Here is a 21,840-nt window from a genome sequence, read left to right as displayed (position 1 = left end):
GGGCCTGCAATCAGTCGTGCCCGCCACGGAGTTAGCGGAGGAACAAAAGCCACTCTGTGGCGGCCGTCCCCGAGCCACAATAGGGCTTTGTGTGGCCCCCGCCCCCCAGGGCTCCCCCGCCGGACTAAGGGCGCACCGGCCGCTGCCCCCGCCCGCTCCCCCGGGCCCGACTGCAGGGCGCGCCCCGGCCGACCCGCCTCTCGCGGGCTCGGGAGAGGAGCAGCAGCGCTGGGGCGGGCGGGAGGGCGGGCTCGGGCGGCCCCCTCCCCACGCCGCCGCCTCGCCCGCCCCCGGCCAGGTGCGAAGTCGCCTGGCCTCCTGCGGGGCGCGGCTTCAAAGGCCCTTTGAAGAAATCCGGGTTCCGAGGACTCTCCCGCGGGCTAGGGGCCGCGGAGGGGAGCCCACCGCCAGGGCGTCGGGCGCAGGGGGCGGGGTGCCCGGGCGGGTCTGCGCGAGGGGGCAGCCCGTGGCGGACCCCCGGCTCCCGCCCCCATCTCGCGGGCCGGCTCCTCGGGACCCCCCAGAGCCCAGCCCTCTCGCCGCCGGGTCTCCGCCTGTCCGGTGCCAGCTCCCGCCCGCCGCAGCCTCGCGGTCCTCCCCTCCCCGGCCCCTCGGCCCCTTTCATCTTCCCTCGACTCCGCTTGGGGTTTTGCTGGTTTCTGGGAGATAAAAACCGCCTCAAATAGCGGCGGCGCGCTGCCAGGACAAACAGGGCCGGGCGGGCCATGTGCGCCTAGTTACCAGCCCCGGGCCGGGGCGCCCGGGAAGGGCGGCGGGCCGAGCTCCAGGCACCCAGGCTCTGGCGAGGCCTCCCGCCTCCGAAAGTGGGGGCCCGTTTTAGAAATCTTGGGCAGCGGCCGCGGCACTGCCTCGGTTTCCCGCCCAGGTCGGAGGGAGGGGCCCGTGGAGACCGCCCGCTAAGCGCTCTGAGCCCCGGGGGCGGCGGGTCACCGTCGCTGTGTCGCCGGGGCCGCCGCGCCCCCTGGTGAAGTTGGTGGGGAGTGCGCTAGGCCTGGACTTCGGCCTCCCGAGAATCTGCAAATCGTGAAAACCCTTCAACACACGTGAACTAAGCAGTAGTGGGGAGGCGGTGGCTGAAGACGGATGCGCGTAGCACCTTCCTTCTCTCCAGTTCACTCTACAGGGTAAGAGGCAGGCACCTACCCGACAATGATCACACAACCTGTTGGTGAAAATCAGGCTCCAGGGAAGGGAGGTGGAGGCTGCAGGCCCAGGCTGCAGTGATTTCTTCAGGGTGTCTGGGGTTGGCTGGTGTCATTATGGCCGTACAAACAACAGTGTCCGTGGGTTCTTGACGCTGCCACTCATCTGTCAGAGTCGCAGACTCCCTCTTTGTCCTCAAACCGGTGCTGCTTCCCCCTTCAGCAGGAGCGTTCCCAGCGTTTCCCCAAACAACCCCCCGTTTTTACACTACACTCTTTAAGCTTTCTGTGACTTCCCAGGGGACTGTGAACTAATCCCGAAAATTAAGTGAGGGCTATTCAATGTGTAGTCTGTGGGGTGTCACCTGGGGGCTTTTTGGAAAGACAGCTTCAGAGCGCTAGGCCAGAATCTGCATTTTAGCAAGAGTCTCAGGTGAGTGCTATGTCTATTAACGTTCTGGAGCCCCTTGTTTTCTGACCAGGGAATAAATCTCTTGGGGGAATTTTTCATGTAGAACAGAGGGGCAGGCACAGAAGCTAAAAATGCTAAACTAGAATACCCCCTAGATTCTCCAGTGAGACTGGCAGCTCTTGGGAGTGGGGACTATGCCTCACACATTTCTGTGTGCCCAGCGGATGGTCCTTGGAATTGCTCATTAACATTTGTTAAATGAATGAGCCCATGCCCAAGGACACCCAGTTCACTGATATCTGTTTAGCAATTTACAGTTTTATTTTATTTTTTTAGTGAGGAAGATTGGCACTGAGCTAACACCTGTTGCCACTCTTCCTCTTTTTGCTTGAGGAAGAGTGGCCCTGAGCTAACGTCTGTGCCAGTCTTCCTCTGTTTTGTATGTGGGATGCCTCCACAGCATGACTTGAGGAGCAGTGTGTAGGTCCGCCCAGGGATCTGAACCTGAGAACCAGGCCACCGAAGCAGAGTGCCTGATAACCACTGAGCCTCCTGGCCGGCCCCTTTACAATTAAATGGCTTCATTTCCATATTTTGTACGGGAAACAACCATGTGACACTCTGCAAGTGACAAAGCGGAGGCTCACAGAATTCAACGATTTTTTCCAAAGTCATAGAGTTGTAAGGAGAGGAACGCCCACTCTGTATTAGTCTCCATTCTAGTTCCATCCTTTGGCGTTACGGTAAGATCGATTTCACTTTTGTGGTGGAGTCAGAATGCCTGGTTTTGGTACTTTTAGTTCCGATCTCTCTGTGCCTCACTTTCCTCGTGGTGTCGTAGCAGTACCCACCTCAAGGGGTTGTTGTAAAGATTATACAAGCGCTTATCCTAATAAGTGCTCAGGAAATGTTACTGTTTTCCAACAGTTCTCACTTTTCCTTCCAGGACGCCCAACCCTGTGGGCCGTAGGTTCTGGCCGGCGCAGCATCCCTCTCCCAAGGTCCCCCTCTGAACTTCCTCCTCCCGGAGGCTCTCCAGCCAGCTGCCAGTCACACAGGCTATATTTTCCTCTGGGCCATCCACAGTCCTGGGAGGATATAATTAGGTACTTCCCTGAACATGGCTTATTTTGGGCTTTCCGAGCGCTGAGAGAGTGAGCGGGAGACTGTGTAGGGGAATTCGGAACTGGGAAAAACAGCAGTCTCCCAAGAAAAAAAAGAAAAACCGTTCTGACCCTTAGCTGGGGGTTGGGCCTGCGGACTTGTCCGCGTCCCTCCCCCTCCGGCCGCTAGGCGGCGCGCGAGGAAGCTCCGGCTAGCTGTCCCGGGACTGCGCACGCGCCCTTCTTCTCGGTTACTCTTCCCTTCATTTCCGTTGGCTTTGCGACGCCGTTTGTCCCAAGCGGCTACCCGTACGCATCCGAATCTAGCCCGGGAACTGAGTCCGAGGAGCGGGATCGGCGAGTTAGCCGACTCCGGACGTCCGCGGGACCGGCAAGATGTGCTCCCTGGGGTTGTTCCCTCCGCCGCCGCCTAGGGGTCAAGTCACCCTATACGAGCACAATAACGAGCTGGTGACAGGCAATAGCTATGAGAGTCCGCCTCCCGACTTCCGGGGCCAGGTGGCCGGGGCGAGGAGGGAGGGGACCCTATAGGCATGGGGGCGGAGTCAGGGGGAACGGGGGAACCGAGGCAGCGTGGCGGGGGCGGGGTCCCTGTCCACGGACTGGCGGACTTGAAACAGCCTGGCCCGGGCTGGAGAAGAATACAGGGACTGGAATGTTTTAGGGCTGGGATTGGAGGATGAGGGATGCTGAAGAGCTGTGGGGCGGGCCTAGAGGCAATGGAGAGAATGAGGGCGAACTTAGGAGATGGGCAGGTGCAGAAGTACTGGAAAGTTGGGGACGGTATCTGGGAGAACTGGAAGGCACAGCCTGGAGCGTTTCTTTCCGTGGTGTTGAGAAACTGACGTTTGTTGAGTGTTTGCTACGTAGGAAAGAGGTTCTGAGTCAGGTGTTCTCCACAAATGTTATAAGATTTAATAATCCTAGCAACCCTATAAAGTATTATTTTAGTTTTACAGATAAGAGAGCTAAGACCTGTTTCCTAGGCCCACAAGTGTTAAATCTGTGAAAATGGGAAACATCCCTAGAGCCTCTTACCCTTAGCCCAGCCATGGGTTGGAGATGGCAGGGAGTTCCGCACCTGGGAAGAGGCTGACTCACACCTCTCACTTCTGGGCGTAGTGGATCAATCTTCCTGTCCTAAACCTGACTAAGGATCCCCTGAAGACCCCTGGGAGGCTGGACCATGGCACAAGAACAGCCTTCATCCATCACCGGGAGCAAGTGTGGAAGAGATGCATCAACGTTTGGTGAGACATGGCAAGAGTCTCCTGGGCTATGGTCTGCAGATCCTTGAGAAATTGAGGTCACCACCCCTCTGCATGGGGCTGCCGGGCTCTCTCTAGCTCAGAGCCATACATCATTCAGCATAACAAATTTTCAAATTTGTAACTCAAGGCTTTGCAACAGTGGTTCCATTTAATCTCCAGTGACTTGCCTTGCTTTCTGGTTTGCTTATGTGAACCTGCTCCCTGCCCCGACCTCATGTCATTACCATTTTCTGAGCCTTTACCTGAAGTTGAGCAAGGTTAGGTGTAAGGTTGTAGTGAATAATCTTATATGTAGGTCATTGATTTTGCATATGTAGGACTGGAGCCATACTGCCTGGATTCAGTTTCTGTTGTGCCTCTTTTTAGCTGTGTGACCTTGGGCAAGTTACTTAATCATTTTGTCCTTCAGTTTCTTCATCTGTAAAATGGAACCTATCTTACAAGCTTGTAATGATGATTAAATGAGTTAACAGATGTAAGACACTCAGAGAACAGTGCCTGGCCCATTTTAATCCCTTCAAGGGTTAGCTATTATTATTATCATTGTCATGTGTGGGATGAATTCCTGCAAATGAAGTAGCTGGGTTCAAAGGGTGTGTTCATTTGTCATTTCGTGAGCTGTTGCCAAAGAGTCTTCTGTTGAAATTGTACATATTTACAGTCCCACCAGCAGTGTATGAGAGAGTCTGTTTCCCAACGCATGTGCTGTCAAACTTCAAGATTTGGTATTGCAGTACAGTTTAATTTGAACGTCTCTTTGTGTGAGTGAAATTAAACATCAATTCATTGTCTGAAAAGCCATTCAATCCTGGGTTCTTTCTCACTTCCTGCCTCTCTGGCTGGGCTGCTGCTTCTCCTCTTCCTGAAGTCCCTTAAATGTCGGTGTCCTGGGCTGGATTTGTGATTGACGCTCCACACCTGGGTGTTCACTTGTCTGCCAGTCACCCTGAGTTGGGTATTCCACAGGCTTCACACACTCACCGTGTTCACAGTCGATCTCCTCACTTTCCTCTCCGAACCGGCTTCTTCCTTGTGTTTCTCATCTTGGGGAGTGGCCTTACTGCTCATTCAGGAGCAAGTGGTGTGACTGTAGGCTCTGGAGCAGGCAGACAGGTTGAATCCTGACTCTGCTACTTCCTACCTAGGCCACCTTGATAATTAACCTTTTCACACTCTGTTCACTTGTCTAAAAATGCAGATGCTAACAGTACCTATTTTGTTGGGTTGTGATAATGGCTAACTGAGATGATGCATGGGAAGCCTCTGGCCGCCCTGGCACCCTGGAAGCGGTATTAGCTGCTATAATTATGCCCTAGGTGTTCCCCTTGATATTACTCTTGCCTCACTAATGTCTAATTAGGCCTCAGATCCTGTCCATTCTGCTCCCTCAAGCTCTCAGATCTGTCTACTTTTCTCCATCTCCAGTGGTTCAGGCCACTTTGGCCTTTTTCCTAGATTCCCGAAGGAGGCTCTTAACCTACCTTCTCTCCATTCTTGTCCTCCTCTAATCTGCAGCCAGAGTGATCTTTCTAAAATGCCAGTGTGATCAGTGTATTCCTCTGCTTAAGATCCTTCCATTCACTATCTTAGGCAATTCTTGACTGCTTCACCCGCTTACAGAGTCCTGAGAGACCTCTGAGCCTTAGTTGCCTCAGTGGTAAAATGGGCAGGTTGTCCATTTTGTAAGATAATCAAATGAAAGGACAGCATATCAAGTGCATGGCCCACAGTTGCCTCTCATTAAATGTGAGTGCTCTTCTTTCTAATACATGTTTACTGGATGAATGGATGAATGCATGAATGAATGACTTGGAGACTGAGGGAGCGGAGGAGTCTGATGCACAGCTTCCTCTCCTCACCAGGCGTGATGTGGGCCTTTTTGGAGTGCTGAATGAAATTGCAAACTCGGAGGAGGAGGGTGAGTGTTTTCCCTCCAGCCTTCCCTAGTTTTGTGGTTGGCATCTCCCGTCCGCATTCCCCCTGACTCATCCCAATCCCTGATGGCCCAGGCCCTTTCCCTTTAGCCCTGTTTTTCCTGGCCCAGTTGTCTATGCTGGTGCCATCTTCTCTTCTCCCTCTGCCTACCCCACATACCCCAGAGTGGGTGTCCAGAGCACTCGTTGGGCAGAAGGACCTGGGGAGAGCTCCTCCTTCACCTCAGAGGGTGCCCAGGGAGAGCCCTGTGAATGGTTTAATTAGAGCTGCTTCCTCAACCCCACAGTGTTTGAGTGGGTGAAGACGGCGTCCAGCTGGGCCCTGGCACTCTGTCGATGGGCCTCCTCCCTCCATGGGTCCCTGTTCCCCCATCTCTCTGTAAGTTTGGCTTCCTCCCCTGGCCCTCCCCGGCTGCCACTCCCCCACCCCCATCCCCTCTCCACTTCCTATCCCTTAAAGTCAGGGTAGGGTGGGAAGACCGCAGAGGGTGGGAGTCGTCCAGCTCCCCTGTGGGAACATTAAGGGGATAAGCTCCCTTTGTCCCAGGGCGTCTTCTTTCCACTTTGTTCTTACAGCTCAGGAGCGAAGATCTGATTGCCGAATTTTCCCAAGTCACAAACTGGTGGGTGTAAAAGCTCTGGGGCTTTTGTGGGAAGGAAGCCCTGAACCTTGGAGCTTCTTTTGGGGAAAGGGAAGTCAAGACAGAGACTCCTCCCACCCCTTTCCTGACTGCTCTCCTCACCTCATTCTCACTCCTTCTACGTCCCCCCCAAAAAATAAAAGAAAAAATTAAAAACAATAATGTGAAAGGGAATCTGAGCTTCTGGGCTGGGCTCTGGGTATGTGCAGGTTCAAAGTCTTCATGCTCACTCCTGCCCCAGGTCCAGCTGCTGCTTGCGGGTCTTTGCGTGGCACCCCCACACCAACAAATTTGCGGTGGCCCTGCTAGATGACTCAATCCGTGTGTATAATGCCAACAGGTATGTGAGGGTGTGCTGGGCATGGTCTCACTCTTCAGTCTCCCCTTCCCGCTCCAGCTGTAGTCCCAGGGGAGACCTGCAGTGCTGGGGCATGGTCCACAGGGCTCCTTCCAGAACTGGGGTCAGGGAGGCTCCACAACTGGATGTGTCCTCTTTCCAGATCTAACTTTTATCCTATCCTCCTGTCGCACAATACCCCTGGGCCCTGGATGATCAGCTTTCTTCTCTGTGGATTTCCCTTCTCGGGTCCCCTGAGCCTGAGTGCCCCTGCTTTGACTCAGCCCCCTACCCTTTCCCCCAGCACTATAGTCCCCTCCCTGAAGCACCGGCTGCAGCGAAATGTGGCGGCTCTGGCCTGGAAGCCCCTCAGTGCCTCCGTCTTAGCTGTGGCCTGCCAAAGCTGCATTCTCATCTGGACCCTGGACCCCACCTCCTTGTCTACCCGGTGAGTCCCAGCAGCCTCTGTCCTACGTTGGCCTGAGGGTTGTGGCCATGTTAGGGGTGGTGAGGAGGCCTGGAAGGAGAAGTTCTTTGTTCCCATAGCACATCCCAGGGCTGAGAGAGAAGCAGACCTAAGGTCAAGGTGGAGGTGCTGAGGATGCTCTGATCTAGAGAAAGGGACAGAACTAGGGGCTTCTGGAATTGTGGGGAGTGTGTATCTATGGATCATGGGGTGGAAAGACTGTCTCTTTCAGAAGACTGTCAGATGTTGGTTTAAAGGAAGGAAGAAGAGAGTCCACAGGGATATAGGCTGAAACCAGTGACACTGGAGAAAGAATCCCCACGAGAACTAACTAAATGTAAAACCAGAAACTGGTTCTTTAAATTATGAGTAAAGAAGAAAACCTTTTGGCCAGTCTTACTAAGAAAAGAGAAAATCAAAGTACACTATTTTCACAGTGGGAATGGAGAGAGAACCACAGATATGGAAGAAAATAGAAGAATTATTAGAGAATATTATACAAGCTTAGACCAACAAATTTGAAAATCTAAAGAAAAATGTTTGATTTTCTAGCAAAGTATAAGTTACCAAAGATTGTAGAAGAAATTAGAAGGGATGAGCCCCACCACTAAAAAGATGCCAGGCTGAGGTGGTTTTCTGAGGGTTCCATCTAATTGTCAAAGGAAGGGTAATCTCTGTGTTAAACTAATCCAGATCATAGATAAATTTGGAAAGCCTCCTCATTTATTTTTTTCCTTTTAATAAACTTTATTTTGGCATAACTTTAGATTTTTAGAGAAGTTACAAAGGTAGTACAGAGAGTTTTGCTATACTTCACCGTTTCCCCCGCTGTTAACAACTTATATTCCCATGTTACATTGTTATGAACTAAACTCCAGACTTTGTTCAGATTTCACCAGTTTTTCCACTAATGTCTCCTTTCTGTCTCAGGATCCATCCTTATTTATTTTTTTGCTGAGGAAGGTTAGCCCTGAGCTAACATCTGTGCCAATCTTCCTCTCTTTTTTTGTATGTGGGCCACCACCACAGCATGGCTGGTGAGTGGAGTAGGTCCATGCTCAGGATCCGAACCTGCAAACCCGGGCTGCTGAAGCAGAGCACGTGCAACTTTAACCACTCAGCCATGGAGCCAGGCCCCATCTTGATTTATTTTTATGAATCTAATGTAATCCTAAAACCTGAAGCCTGACAATAGGTAGTATAAGAAAGAAACTATTTGAGCATAGATTTTAAAATCCTAAATAAAATTTTAGCAAATAAAGTCAAAAAGCATATTTAAAAAAAAATCTTGGGGCCAGCCCGGTGGCACAGCAGTTAAAGTTCGCACGTTCCACTTCTCGGTGGCCCGGGGTCCGCTGGTTCAGATCCCAGGTGTGGACATGGCACTGCTTGGCAAAAGCCATGCTGTGGCAAGGATCCCATGTATAAAGTAGAGGAAGATGGGCATGGATGTTAGCTCAGGGCCTGTCTTCCTCAGCAAAAAGAGAAGGATTGGCAGTAGTTAGCTCAGGGCTAATCTTCCTCAAAAAAAAAAGAAAAAAAAAAAAAACCTTGAGGCTGGCCCTGTGGCTGAATGGTTGGGTTTGCGTGCTCCGCTTTGGCAGCCCAGGGTTTCACTGGTTCGGATCCTGGGCATGAACATGGCACTGCTCATCAAGCCACACTGAGGCGGCATCCCACATAGCACAACCAGGGGGACCTACAATTAGAATATACAACTGTGTACTGGGGGCTTTGATGAGAAGAAGAAGAAGAAAAAAAGGAAGATTGGCAACACATGTTAGCTCAGGTGCCAATCTTTTTTAAAAAAAAAGAAGTAGTAGTTATAGATTGGTGACCTAAGGCCTCTTTGGAGCTAAAAGTTATAGTTAAGTGGAAAAGGGAGAGGGCAGTGTCAATTCAGGCAGGAGCCATACCTGTCAGGCCAGGTATGTGGATCTGGAGATACCAAGCTGAGTAAGACAAAGCTCGTGCCCTTGGAGTTCCCAGCCTAGTGATGGAGGTTGGCCCACATGCAGCATCTTTATGACAGGCAGAAAACAATGAGGGATCACAGAGGAGGGAGACTAATTCTGACAAGGACAGGCAGAAAGACAGGTTTTGGAGTACAGGATGGGTTCTGGGGAGTGGCAGATAACTCTGGAAAGAGAAGAGATTGGAACCTTGAGGTAATGTCAAGGATTGTCCCGGGCCCCATGCTGGATAGTCCTGTGGGCTCTTGTCTGGGAGGAGCATGACATCACCCCAGCTCAGCATCTTCCAGCTTTCCTGGTCAGAAGTTTGTCTCCCTGAGGCCACAGTCACAGCTTACTCCTCACCCATTCTCCTCTGTGGGCCTACTGGTGGTGACGTCACCCTTCCTTCCTTATTCTATTTTTTTTCCTTTAACTTCCATCATCCTATTCGTTTTCCCCAGCCTGGATTTGAGCTCAGAGGGGCCACTGGGATTTGGAAGTTTTAGCAGGAGGCAAGAAAACAGAATCATGGGGCTTTTCTCTTGTCGTCTTCTGACTCCACATCATTTCCCCTTGGCAGACCCTCATCTGGCTGTGCCCAAGTGCTCTCCCACCCTGGGCACACACCTGTCACCAGCTTGGCCTGGGCCCCCAGTGGCGGGCGGCTGCTCTCAGCCTCCCCTGTGGATGCTGCAGTCCTGGTGAGTTGGTCCCCCCCCCCCCCCCCGCCCGACTTGGGGGAGGAGCACTCTTCACCTGGTGGTGGGAAACATTTTGGGAGGAGGGAAGGGATGATTGTCCTTCAGTCTTAAACTTGCCCAGGGAAGGAGCTGTGCCATCCAGACTCCTCAGATTTAAAATTCGGCCTGCTGTGTTGGTAAACATAGATCCTCCTCTTGTAAGAGTCCCCCTCCCGCTTCCTCCCCTTTCTAGAAGGGCGCCCCCTGTGAGACAACAGGGATGCCGGGTTTCCTCGGTCTCACTCTCTTGCTGTGACTCTCCTAGGTATGGGATGTCTCAACAGAGACCTGTGTGCCCCTTCCCTGGTTTCGGGGAGGTGGGGTTACCAACCTGCTCTGGTCCCCGGATGGCAGCAAAGTCCTGGCTACCACTCCTTCAGCTGTCTTTCGGTGAGTGGGAGGAGGGCAGAGGGAGGGTAAGAACGACCTAGAGAAAGGCAGGTGGCTCCGGGAACTTCAAGCAGCCAGAACCCTTGTCCCCGTTCCCATTCTTTGACCTGGCCCTGGGACTGACAGAGGCAGGTACGTCCAAGCTTTGGAACCTAGAGGTCCTAAGCTGTGACTGGCCTCTTTCTGGCACAGAGTCTGGGAGGCCCAGATGTGGACTTGTGAGAGGTGGCCTACTCTATCAGGGCGCTGTCAGGTAAGAAGGGACTGATGCACAGAAGCTGGGGAGGAGGTGGGCCCCGGGTCCCAAAGCTGTTTCCCCACCTCCTCTACTTCTTTTCCTCCTACATTCCCCTATAGACCACCCCTCCCCTCCTTTTGCTCCCTGACCCCAGACTGGCTGCTGGAGCCCAGATGGAAACCGACTGCTGTTCACTGTACTGGGGGAACCACTGATTTACTCCCTGTCATTCCCAGAACGTGGTGAGTTAGGGAAACACTTCGGAATGCAGAATATCTGGGGTAGTCAGAGGGGGCAGGAACCCTCTGGAATATGCTGCTCTGCAGGAAAAATGGAAGTGAAGCTTGGGAGACATGAGAGGCGTTGACGCCTGTAATGGAGGGGAGGCTGGGGACCAGTGAGAGGCCTGTTTCCTGTACTTGAGAGCCTCTGCCCTATCCACAGGTGAGGGAAAGGGGCGCGTTGGAGGGGCAAAGTCAGCAACAATTGTGGCAGATCTGTCTGAGACAACGATACAGACACCAGATGGAGAGAGAAGGTGAGTTCAGTGGGTGAAAGAGGGGCAGTGAAAGGAAAGTGGGAGGGACCACGCTGAGCCCTCCCAATCCACTGTTCTGACCCACAGACTTGGGGGAGAGGCTCACTCTATGGCCTGGGACCCCAGCGGGGAACGTCTGGCTGTGCTCCTGAAAGGTAAGAGGTGTGGGGGGAGGACTTGGCTCGTGGCCCCAGCCATCTTCCTACTGAGTTGTCCGTGTGCTGGCTGCAGTTCTCTGCCGCTACCTGGGATTCCGCCTCCAGTCCCTCCCTGTCCCTGGATCCCTTTCTTACAGGAAACCCACGGGTCCAGGATGGTAAACCAGTCATCCTCCTTTTTCGGACTCGGAACAGCCCTGTGTTTGAGCTACTTCCTTGGTAGGTGCTGGGCAGCCATTAGGTCTGGCCCTCCCACTCCAAACCCGCATCCCACTACACCTGCCTTCTGCCTCCAGGGGCCTGTTCACCTTTTCTTCTTCCCCTAGTGGCATTATCCAGGGGGAGCCAGGAGCCCAGGCCCAGCTCATCACTTTCCATCCTTCCTTCAACAAAGGGGCTCTGCTCAGTGTGGTGAGTAGGCCAGGCTGCTGAGGTTTTCGGGAGTGGGCTGGAGGAGCTGACAGCCGTGGCTGTGGAACAGCTCTGCCATGTGGCCTTCTTTGGGCTTAGGCTCTGATCAACTTTTCTTTCCGTCCTCTGCAGTGCTGGTCCACAGGCCGAATTGCCCACATCCCTCTGTACTTTGTCAATGCTCAGTTTCCACGTTTTAGCCCCGCGCTTGGCCGAACCCAAGAGCCCCCAGCTGGGGGCGGAGGCTCTATGCATGATCGGCCCCTCTTTACTGAGACATCCCCAATCTCTGCCCCTTGGGACCCTCTCCCAGGGCCACCGCCTACTCAGCCCCACTCTCCTCACTCCCACTTCTAATAATAAAAATGTTTTCCTGGCTTTCCACTCAATTACAAGACTGTCTTTTCCAGGGGTTGGGGTATAGTGAGGGGAAAAAAAGGCATGGGCTTTGGGTTAAGATCTTGGCTCGGTCACTTTTTAGTCCCTTCTTGTGAATTTCAAATGATTTATAAAGCAAAGCTGAGCAAAGACCTAGTCTAGGCTCTGGCATGTAATAGATGTTTCACTTTTCCCGAGTTTCAGCTGATTCCCAGAATGGGGCAAGGACTTGGTAAGTGTGAGATGGAAGAGATTTTATTGGACTAGGGGAGTTGTGGGAGGCATAGGCGCTGGTCTCTGGGCCAAGGTGGCACGGGCCATGCTCAAGGCACCCTCTCGGGTGCGGTGCCCACCAATGAAGCCGCTGGCATGGACAAAGACGCAGCCAGGAATCCCACTGACTTGGTCCAAGGCCTCATCCCGGAGACCCCGCCATGGCTCTGGCAGGGGCAGCCTACAAGTGAGCAGAAAGAGGAAGTTGGTGGGAGCAAATGGAGGTGTCAAAGAAGTGAGAGAGGAAGCAGAGAAGAGCCAAGGTTAGTGGCCTTCTGGGATAGGGCTGAAACAGGCCTGAAGGTCTGCAGAGTGGTCCCCTAGGGCCTCACCTGCTCTGGAATGAATGGGGCTCCTTGGGCACACACTGTACCCGCCACTGTCCGGCCTGGTCAGTGTAGATGACAAAGGCGATGGTCACTGGGGGTGACAGCCCAGATTCCAGGTGGTAGAGGTGCTCCTTCCAGGGGCATCCACCTTTTGCCACTTCTACTATCTCCCCACTTGGGTCCACCTGAAAGGGAAGCGGGGCATGGCTAGGTTTCAGGTAGAAGGAGAAGCCCCTGTTGACCATCAGCCTGCCAGCAGTCACTAGTCCCTGAGCCACAGTGCCTCCTCCCGGGCCTGTACCTGGAATCGCTGGGCCAGGGCTTCTTCCACCAAGGTGCGGGCTGGCAGCCAGCTGTGCTGGTAGAAGTCTAGTCTCTGCAGAAACTCCTCTCGGACCAGATCCATTGCACGCTTGAAGCCAGCCTGGGAATCACGTGAGAATCAGAAGCATGCCGCCAGCCCTTTTGCCGTGGCTAGGCTTTGAGGAGGGCACCCATTCTCCTTTCTTCTGCCCAGGTTCTTACATGCTTCGTGGTCTCTTCCCCCGGGGCCTCCTTACCTCGGTGTCTTGGTTGGGCTGGTTCCAGGTGGGGTTAAGCCGAGCAACCCGGGCACTCAGCGTGGTGGTCAGCGCGTATCGAGGCGCTCCCTCCTCCCACTGGGAGATCCCATTGTCCACTGCATCCACCTCTTCCACAAAGTTCTCATACATCTGAGGCAGCAGCAGGAGAAATGCTCAAGGGTACCTACCATCTGCATAAAGTTTTATAGGTTTCAAAGTATGTGCATACACACTCTTTCATTTAGTCTTCGCACCAGCCAGGTGGGGATCTCAACACTAACTGGCTGAGAAAAGGAATTGGGGAGGTTGGCAGCTTGCTTAAGGTCAGAGAGCTGAGTGCCGGGGGCGCTGGATTTGGGATCTCCTGATTTCGAATCCAGCCCTCACTCTACTACCGCACAAAGCCCAAGCCAAGGCCAGCATGTGTGGGGCAGGTGCTGCTGACTTCTGAACAAGGAAGGTCTCAGGTTCCATGAAGGCCTCTGTGGGCGAGGATCCCTACAGCTGAGGGCGGGTAAATCTGCAGAGGGCCGAGTAGGCTACTTGGTGACCCGGTCAAAGAGGTACAGGAGGCTCTGGCCAAGCACACGTGTCAGGTGGGAGAGGAGTGCTGGCCTAGACATCAAGAGCTGGGATGTGATCCCAGGGAAGCCCATGATGTGCCCCGTGGCAGCAGAAGTTGGTGTATCTCCTGAGCCTAAAGAAATGGTAGGACGATGCCTTGAGTTTGGGGGCAGAAGTGATATGAGGTGTCAGTGTTTAATGCAAAATTGCCCTCCGAAATAGTCCCGCATATCAACACGTCTGTGGTATGGAGAAAAAGTGCTGCTCTCAGGAAGAGCCGAAAAGGAAACTCCCCTGTGCCCAGCACGTCTTGGTCTGGACCCCAACCTGACGCTCAGTGGAAACTTGGGTCTAATTTAGTTCACTTGCTTAGAAACCCCTTGGCAGAAGGAAAAACTGACCCAGGCAGTCTAAAACCTCAATCTTCCAAAAGCTCCAATTTAACCGTTTATTTTTTCACTTTTTTGGATCATACCAATGCTGTGTCATGGGGGCAGAAGATAGGCAAGCTGAGAGAACTGAACTCAGCCAATCTGCCAAAAGCAGAGTTGACTGCATCTGAAGTCTGACGTGCTGTGAGCTTCCAGGAGGGTCAAGGAGGTGTCCTCAGAATCACTGATCTGACATGCACGCCAGGGCCACTAGCCCTGTTCCTTCCCCAGCAGCAGGAAGCTGCTGAGCTGCCTGCAGGGGACGCTGGTGGAACCTGAAGATATTTTCATAATTAAACCCGTCCAGCGAGCTGCCCAACTTGTGTGCCTCCGGTGAATTATAGTGGTGCCTGAGATATGCTCTGGAGAGCCAGAACCTCTGAGCCATATGCTTCCAACATAAGCGGCCTCCTCTATTACCAAGTTGTTGAACAATCATTTTTTGTGTGTCAGGTTAAGAAAAAGACTGAGAAACACTGCTTTATGGTTTTCAAAGCCCTTCCCCATATATCACCTCACCCACTTCTCCCAACCACCCCAGGCCAGAGGTAGGAGAGAGATTAAACCAGCCCCGTGTGAGCAGATGAGCCAGACTGAGGCAGAGGGTGGTGGGCTAGCTTAGGGCCAGGAACCCTGACCTGAGGCCTGGTCCTGAGTACTGTGTGAGTGCCACTCCCAGCTGGCCTGGTGGAGATGCATGTGTGGGGCATCTCTGTCCTTGGGTCCCCACCTTGTCATAGATGGTGCCCACCATGCTGTCCTCTTCACTAGTGCCCAGCAACTGGGCCAGCAGCTTGTGCCCGAAGTGCAGATAGATGAGGCCTGCGCTGCTCAGCTTGGTCTGCCACGGCTTCCCAGGGGACAGGGAGCTCATGGTCTCTGTGAAAGATCTGAGGAGCACAGAGGGGTGGGGCTGAGGCAGAGCGGCTTCCATCAGCCCACAGTGTGCGCGCGTCTGCAGGCACAGGCGGGTGGGGAGGCGGAGGAGGACTGCAGGAGTTGGAGGGGAAAGCCCAGCTCGGGAAGCTTGGCTCTTCCTCAGGAGTTAACATGGACTGTGGGAGTCTCCATTCATGCATTCACTTGGCAGTGGTTAACTCAATGCTTACCACCAGGCTTATGTTTTAGACATTAGGGATAAAAAACTAAGGCCCTGGGGGCAGGCCCCATGGCCTAGCGGTTGAGTTTGGCACGCTTCACTTCGGTGGCCTGGGTTTGGATCCTGGGCACAGACCTCCTTGGCAGCTATGCTGTGGCAGGGACCCACATACAAAATAGAGGAAGACTGGAGCAGGTCAGAGCAAATCTTCCTCAAGCAAAAAGAGGAAGATTGGCAACAGATGTTAGCTCAGGGCCAATCTTCCTCAGCAAACACAAAAAACAAAAGCAAAACAAAAAAAGTAAGACCCTGTCCTCGCCTTCAAGTTCATCTGCTAAAAGCAGACAAATGCAGACAACCAAGTGAATGCTCTAGCTAGTTTCAAACAAGGAAAAGGGGGGAGGGGGCGAGGAAAGAGTTCAGGAGGAAAGCCTTCAGATCATTCCTGCAAGATGAATTAGTGGGCGTTCACCAGACAAAGGGTGAGGGAGAAAAGGCATTCCAGGTAGAGGGAACAACATGTACAATGGCTAAGAGACAGGTCTCTTTCTGGAACTGCAGGCAAGGCAGCTGGGTGTGAGGAGTGAGTGGCAAAAGATAAAGCTGGAAGGGTAGGCAGGGGCCAGATCATGGCAGGCCGTGTAGGCCACACTTTGGAGTTTGGACTTTATCTGTAGGTAAGGGGGAGCCACTGAGAGATTTTAAGCAGGCAAGTGCATGTCTGAAAGAGCCCTGTGCCAGCCGGCAAGGAGAATAGAGGCAAGCAGGAATCTGAATAGCAATGGGACAGAGAATAGGCAAAAGGTATGACAGTTGTTAGGGAAGCGGAAACTATAGCTGTAATGTCTAAATACCAGCCCATCACAATCACCTAGGGAGCTCATTTTTTGTTTTAATGACTTTTATTACCAAATAGTAAGTACAAAAATTATTTATGAAGTATTTATAAGGTATAAAGACGAATGACAATAACCCGCCACATAAGGTTCAAAAAGAAGCAAAGTAAATAAATTGTTGATGGAAGCACACAGACGTGTGCTAAACTATACACAAGAGCAAGGGCATGATGAACACCAAATCCAGCATATTCCTTACGTCTGGGGGAGGGAGGAGTGGGACAGGGAAGCGGCACAGGTACAGATGCAGCCGTGATGGTAATGCTCGAGTTCTGAGGCTGGAGATTGGATCATGGGTGTTCCTTTCATGTTCTATATTCCAGCAAGGTTCAATACATTCTTTTATGTGTCAAATGTTCAATACATTCTTTCATGTGTCGAATATGGCATAATTTTAAAAAACATATAAAATCAATAGAAAAAGGGAGTAGTCAATAAGATCAAGTGCCACGAAGAGGTCAGTTAAGGTGAGACCCTAAGCCAGCAACCTGAGTTTGGTGTTGAGGTCACTGGTGCCCTTTCCATGAGCATTTCCAGTGGAGAGATTGGGAGAGAACCGGCTGAATGAGTGAATGAATGGAATGACTTGGAAGGGATGTGGAGCCAGGGTCGGCTCTTCTTTTGAAGAGCGGCTGACAAGCGGCTGACAAGTGAGAGTGAGGGTTAGGCTGTAAATACCGGGAGGGTTCCTTCCCGATGACAGCATTTATGAAAGCAATACATACGCTTAAACAAGAGAGAGAGAAAGCGAGAGAAATACTTAAAGAGACTTAAAACAAAATAAAACATTCTCATGATCCCTGAGTGGTAAGTGCTCTACACCGTGTGGTGTAGGTACAGAGGGTTTTGTTTTTTATTCATTCCTTTGTTTTTAAGACAAGAGATGCTTGAGCAGAGTTTTAAGCTGTAGGCAAGAAGTAGAAACACTGGTGGGAGAATTGTGATGCAAAGGCCCAAAGGAGAAAGTAAGAGGTTGGAAAAGGGGCAAAGAAAAGAGAACAGTGTTTCCTGAGCTGCAAGGAGGGAGCTGAGGATGCGCATGCAGGAAAAGCTCAATTTCCTTTGAAAAGAGTCAGGGTCACTCACTGAGGGAGTCTGATGACGGAGGGTCATGGTACTGGTACTGGGACAATAGGGTACCCTTGGAAAATAAGGATTTCCCGATGGAAGAGTGTAAACGAAGTAGAAGACCACACACATCTGAACTGTCACCATCCACCACAATCAGGTGGGTCCCCCAGTCTGAGATCGGGCAACAAGGGCACATGAATGGATTAATCCCAACTGGGGTACTAGGTGGGGTGACGAGGGTGCTGGGGGAGAAAACCCTGACTAAGCCAACGAAGGAGATGAGTCGGGAAGGGGCTGGGGACTGACAAGGGAGGCCTGGGCAGATGCCAGGACCCAGGGAGGTCCGAGGCCAGGTGGATGGGTCCAGAGCAGGCGGAGAGCTGGAAGGATGGAGGGCCGTAGTCCTATGGGACTCCAGCGTTTGCTTTCAAGGATGAGGCAGTCCCGCGGCTGACAGGACCACGGCAGTGCACGGCTGAAGTCAAGGAAGCTAAAAACACGCAATCTGGGAACCCACCTCTGGTGATGGTCATATCGGTGTCTCTGAGGGTCGTACTCGCCACCCACGTCTACCACAATGTCACAAGAAGCCAGTTTTTCGGGGTCCCGGGTCCGCACAATCTCTGCGTCCTGCAGGGGACACAGGAAGTGAGGGGGCTACTAGGGGTCGCACGGGAAGGGGATTAATTGGGTGGCCAAGGGAGCCGGGTCTGGGAGGAGCGGTGCTCGGCCGGCCGAGCCCCCACACGGCCCCGGTTAGGGGCGTCCCCAGGGTCCGTTTCCGCGGACCGTACCCGGTACTCGGGCAGCAGGCGCAGCAACGCGCACGCCAGGGCCTCGTCACAGTGGAAGGTGCCGTTGTGCGTCCCGATTCGGGGCGGTGCCATGAGGTGGCTGCGGGGTCGTTTCGGGGGCGAGACGGACTCCGGGCCGAGCATGCGGGTCCGGGCCTGCCGAGGAAGCGGGAGCAGCAAAGGCAGCAACCCGCGCAGGAAGCGACTGCCCATGCAGCTTCCCCGCGGGCAGGCGAGGGTCCCGACCCGGAAGCGGAAGCGGGCGCGCAGCCCCACTTCCGCTTCTCAGCCGTTCCCACGGCAACCAGCACGCGGGAGAGTGCGGGGCCCAGAGCGGGATTTCTCCCCGGTTCCTCGCCGGCCCGAGGGGAGACTCCAGGATGAACGCTGCATCTCCCTGTTCATCAGGCTCTCGGGAGGGGCATACCCTCTCGACCACCGCAAGAAAAGACCGACACTCTGTCCAGCTGGCACATTTATTAGCGTTAAACACAAGATCCTTCACTTTCCCCCACCAGGAAGCCACGCCCACAAAGTCCCAGGCTCCTGAAGCGGGTCCCCCGTCCCACTTCGGCAACAAGCTCTCAGGCCTTGGCGGTAGCCTGAGTTGCCCCCAGGGCCGTGAGCTGCTGAATCTTCTGGCTCATCATCTCCATGACCGCTGTGGAAAAGAAGAGTCAGAGCCTGTCAGGGGCTAAAGGGGAGAACCTAGAGGTCAGGAAAAGTGATAGGGGCGTTTAAGGACAGGCAGACAACCAGCTACCGTTAACAAAACTTTTAATAGTGATCCATTGTGGGGGACACACACTAACACAAATTTAGAGTCTACGATGTATTAGTCAATATAACCACTGGGATATAAAAATGAACAAAATACAGTATTAAATGTCAGACATAACCAGAAAATTATAATGTGGGAAACATTTTTGCCTTTAGAACATGGTTCTCAATCCTGACTGTACCAGAATCACCTGGGGAGCTTTCTGAAAAACCCTAAGCCCTGGAATCCCCGTCCCCACCGCCAGGTTGATTTAGTTGGTTTGGATGGGCCCAGGCTTTCTTTTCAAACTCCTTGGGTGATTCTAACTTGCAGCAGCCAGCGCTGCAATTGCTAGTGCTTAGTTAAGGCTGTATTTCTGTCCTGTGTGTTCACTTACATATACCTTCTCCCCCATTCCATCCCTATTAAACAGGAGCTCCACACGGGCTTGGACAGGATTTCCTTACTCTAAATTTCTCAAGTACCCAATCCAAGAATCTACAAATAGTAGGTATGTAATGCACAGACTCTAGAGAATGACACATCAAGACACCAAAGACACATGGTTTTAATCCAGTAAAGGGGCATGGTTCACACTGCAATCCACGTTACCTATCATAGAAGTAGGAAGGGTCAAGCGGTGCCCCAGGCCAAGCTTACCCTGTTTCATGGCATGCTTCTCCTGCAGAGCTGGCTGAATTTTCTCCATTTGCTTGGTGAGAAAGTCTATCTTCCTCTTGAAGAAGTCCTTGGCATCCTCAGCTGTCTGCAAGATCAGAGGAGAATAAGGAGCTAAGAGAAGACCCCAATGTCACACTCTAGTCTTCCCCTAAACTTTCCCGCTCAGAGGAGTAACCGCATGCTTCCTCCCACTCACCTTCTCTACATAGTAGCCAGTTCCCACATCGATGAGCACGTGTTCCACATCATGTAGCTTCCCAGGGACATACATCTGAGAAGCAAGTATTAAGGGAAACTAGCCCAGCAGGAGTCATGAGTCCCTGTCACTAGCCTGCTTGGCCTTCTTTTCTAAAAAGCTACAAGGCACAGGGGCTGAATAATCTGAAGGCCTTAGAACTATACCTAAACACTCCAAATGGGGAGAGACAGAGAAGCTGGTTCCTTATCAAGAAAATGACATATGCTGGAACCCTCTCTTGCCCTGATCCCATCTCCCACCTCCAAGCAGTTCTTAAAATTCTTCTCATAAGCCCCTCCAAAAAGACTAGACACAATGATATTTTCCTACTGCTGTAGAGCATGAAAAGTGAGATGCCAGCCTCAGTTTCCCTCAGCACCCTCAAGCATGAACTAGCTAATTGCTGATGGATTTAGTGCTATCTAGCCAACCCCTATTACACTGCAGTTTCTGTGTTTCTCTTTTAGCCTGTCAGTTCTCAGACTACAGTCTACAGCTGCCCTATTGTCATAACTTACTCAAGTAAAACACTCAGCAGGTGTATACAATCCAGGTTTCTTAGTAACAACAGGTTAGGAATAAGAGCCACAATTAAGCCAAAACTGAGGATTAATAAACAGAGCCAATCCCCTTGTTTCTATATCCTCTTATTCTTCTATTGCTTATATCTAATATTAGTGAAAGTAAACCACCAGTTTTATCCCCGTATTACATAGATCCTCAAACAGCAAGGGGAAATAACCACACCTCGGTTCTACACATTTCTTGTTCACAAGGCATTAGCTGGATGTTGGCCACACGTTAGACAAGTGTGTACGATAAGAGTGTTCTCAGAATCATGGGGGCACTCTGGATAATCAGAACTACCCCCCTCCTTTTTGGGGAGAGGGGAAGGAGAAAAGGAGAGGGCAGGGTAGCAGTTCCTGTGGAAAGGATACAGAACTCGTCAGTGGGACGAGTAATTCTTTCCCTGTAAAAGCAATTAAGACAAACATCTGGGGAAGGTTGGCAACTTCGACGTTAAGATGTTAAAAGGAGCTCCAACGTGACACAGCGCCCAGAGATAGCATGAAAAGAACGGAAACGGGCGACAGGAGCAGAGGCACGTCCTGTACGTTTCAATTCTAGGTAGGCAACATGCAAAGGGCTCATCTGGCGTATACAATACGTAATGGATAGCCTTCTGTCTCAGGTAAGGACAACTGGATTAGGAGGCGGGACGAGAGACGCAGCCGGCTCGCCACACCCCCAGGTTGCCTCCACGCGCCTACCCCATACCCTCGTTGCTCTTGTTCAGCACGTTCAGACAGTCCTTGGCTTCCACATACTTGGTCTGTACCACCTTGAGCTGGGCAATGGACGTGGACAAGAACTCCACTTCCTACAGAGGACGGGAAAGAGGGTCAGAGTGGGGGCCTGCGGGAGGGGGGCACCGCCCGGGACCGGCGGGTGCTGGGACCCAATGGGGTTTCGTTGGGGAAGGAAAGCCTCCCAAAGTGGGAAGGAATGGGGGCGAGGGAGTACGCCTGGGAAGGAGGGATGCGAGGCGGGAAAGGGGTGTCTCTGGGGCCCGTCCCCACCTGGTCCAGCTGGTTCTTGAGCATTTCTAGCTGCGGCAGGTTCAGCTCGGTGATGTTAACCGACTGCGCCATGTTGGGAAGGAGGACTAACGAAGCGGAAGCCGGCTCAGCGAGCAGCGCTCTAGCCGTTCTCTGCGCATCTCGATGGCTGCGCCGGGAGGCCTCACTGCGCCAGACATCTCTATGGTCCCCGTCCTGGAAGCGGGGTGGGGCTGAGCCTCTCAGAGACTCGCCGCGGCTTAAAGAGAGCGGTGCGTTCTCTTGGTAAAACATCCCGAACCCAGCGTAGTGAAGTTGTGGCAAACAGGAGTCCTGCCCTCCAGGAACTTAAAAATCTTAAAAGTACTCAGGCCAGAACCGCAAGTTGGCAAAGCAATGCGTGCTACTCCACGTGGGTGGTATAAA

At 52.6% G+C, this 21,840-nt stretch overlaps 3 protein-coding genes across 5 annotated transcripts; 1 reads left to right on the top strand and 2 right to left on the bottom strand.

The window, feature by feature from the left end:
• Positions 1–210: 210 nt before the first annotated feature.
• Positions 211–12,284, top strand: AAAS (aladin WD repeat nucleoporin). 2 transcript variants are annotated; one of them, XM_044755659.2, is made up of 16 exons: positions 2,931–3,197; positions 3,822–3,949; positions 5,833–5,888; positions 6,192–6,283; positions 6,481–6,527; positions 6,787–6,885; positions 7,187–7,330; positions 9,884–10,004; positions 10,309–10,433; positions 10,626–10,686; positions 10,826–10,913; positions 11,116–11,209; positions 11,297–11,364; positions 11,505–11,586; positions 11,694–11,778; positions 11,911–12,284. In XM_044755659.2, exons 1-16 carry the CDS (start codon positions 3,075–3,077, stop codon positions 12,133–12,135), a joined length of 1,638 nt encoding a protein of 545 aa, XP_044611594.1. In that variant the 5' UTR covers positions 2,931–3,074; the 3' UTR covers positions 12,136–12,284. The 2 variants fall into 2 exon arrangements, with proteins under 2 accessions (XP_070350070.1, XP_044611594.1); XM_070493969.1 differs by lacking the exons at positions 2,931–3,197; positions 3,822–3,949 and adding an exon at positions 211–1,145.
• Positions 12,285–12,395: 111 nt separating this feature from the next.
• On the bottom strand, positions 12,396–18,437 carry MYG1 (MYG1 exonuclease). Its single transcript, XM_014847520.3, has 7 exons — positions 18,177–18,437; positions 17,900–18,012; positions 15,047–15,206; positions 13,319–13,471; positions 13,060–13,182; positions 12,762–12,943; positions 12,396–12,610 (listed from the first exon to the last, which is right to left on the bottom strand). Exons 1-7 carry the CDS (start codon positions 18,387–18,389, stop codon positions 12,412–12,414), a joined length of 1,143 nt encoding a protein of 380 aa, XP_014703006.2. The 5' UTR covers positions 18,390–18,437; the 3' UTR covers positions 12,396–12,411.
• A 201-nt stretch (positions 18,438–18,638) lies between these two features.
• PFDN5 (prefoldin subunit 5) lies at positions 18,639–21,592 on the bottom strand. Of its 2 annotated transcripts, none has more exons than XM_044755660.2 (6): positions 21,436–21,592; positions 21,134–21,236; positions 20,794–20,825; positions 19,814–19,888; positions 19,597–19,702; positions 18,639–18,884 (listed from the first exon to the last, which is right to left on the bottom strand). In XM_044755660.2, the coding sequence occupies exons 1-6, from the start codon at positions 21,505–21,507 to the stop codon at positions 18,871–18,873; spliced, it is 402 nt and encodes a 133-aa protein (XP_044611595.1). In that variant the 5' UTR covers positions 21,508–21,592; the 3' UTR covers positions 18,639–18,870. The 2 variants fall into 2 exon arrangements, with proteins under 2 accessions (XP_044611595.1, XP_014703007.3); XM_014847521.3 differs by having other exon boundaries at positions 18,639–18,837; positions 21,436–21,591.
• Between the last annotated feature and the right edge of the window lie 248 nt (positions 21,593–21,840).

This window comes from Equus asinus, chromosome 22 (assembly GCF_041296235.1).
Source record: "Equus asinus isolate D_3611 breed Donkey chromosome 22, EquAss-T2T_v2, whole genome shotgun sequence".
Lineage (NCBI taxonomy): Eukaryota > Metazoa > Chordata > Mammalia > Perissodactyla > Equidae > Equus > Equus asinus.
The sequence above is the reverse complement of the archived record's forward strand: the minus strand, read 5'-3'. Positions and strand labels throughout refer to the sequence as shown.

Excerpts from the sequence above, each read along its gene's own strand:
- AAAS (XM_044755659.2), top strand. The coding sequence starts at position 3,075 with ATGTGCTCCCTGGGGTTGTTCCCTCCGCCGCCGCCTAGGGGTCAAGTC. Across the intron at positions 10,914-11,115 it reads CCTGTCATTCCCAGAACGTG|GTGAGGGAAAGGGGCGCGTT; the intron begins GTGAGTTAGGGA and ends CCCTATCCACAG. Across the intron at positions 11,779-11,910 it reads AAGGGGCTCTGCTCAGTGTG|TGCTGGTCCACAGGCCGAAT; the intron begins GTGAGTAGGCCA and ends CGTCCTCTGCAG.
- MYG1 (XM_014847520.3), bottom strand. The coding sequence starts at position 18,389 with ATGGGCAGTCGCTTCCTGCGCGGGTTGCTGCCTTTGCTGCTCCCGCTT. Across the intron at positions 15,207-17,899 it reads CGATATGACCATCACCAGAG|ATCTTTCACAGAGACCATGA; the intron begins GTGGGTTCCCAG and ends TGTGCTCCTCAG. Across the intron at positions 13,472-15,046 it reads TGGGCACCATCTATGACAAG|ATGTATGAGAACTTTGTGGA; the intron begins GTGGGGACCCAA and ends CTGCTGCCTCAG.
- PFDN5 (XM_014847521.3), bottom strand. The coding sequence starts at position 21,507 with ATGGCGCAGTCGGTTAACATCACCGAGCTGAACCTGCCGCAGCTAGAA. Across the intron at positions 21,237-21,435 it reads TCAAGAACCAGCTGGACCAG|GAAGTGGAGTTCTTGTCCAC; the intron begins GTGGGGACGGGC and ends CGTCCTCTGTAG. Across the intron at positions 19,889-20,793 it reads TCGTCCCACTGACGAGTTCT|ATGTATGTCCCTGGGAAGCT; the intron begins GTATCCTTTCCA and ends CTTGCTTCTCAG.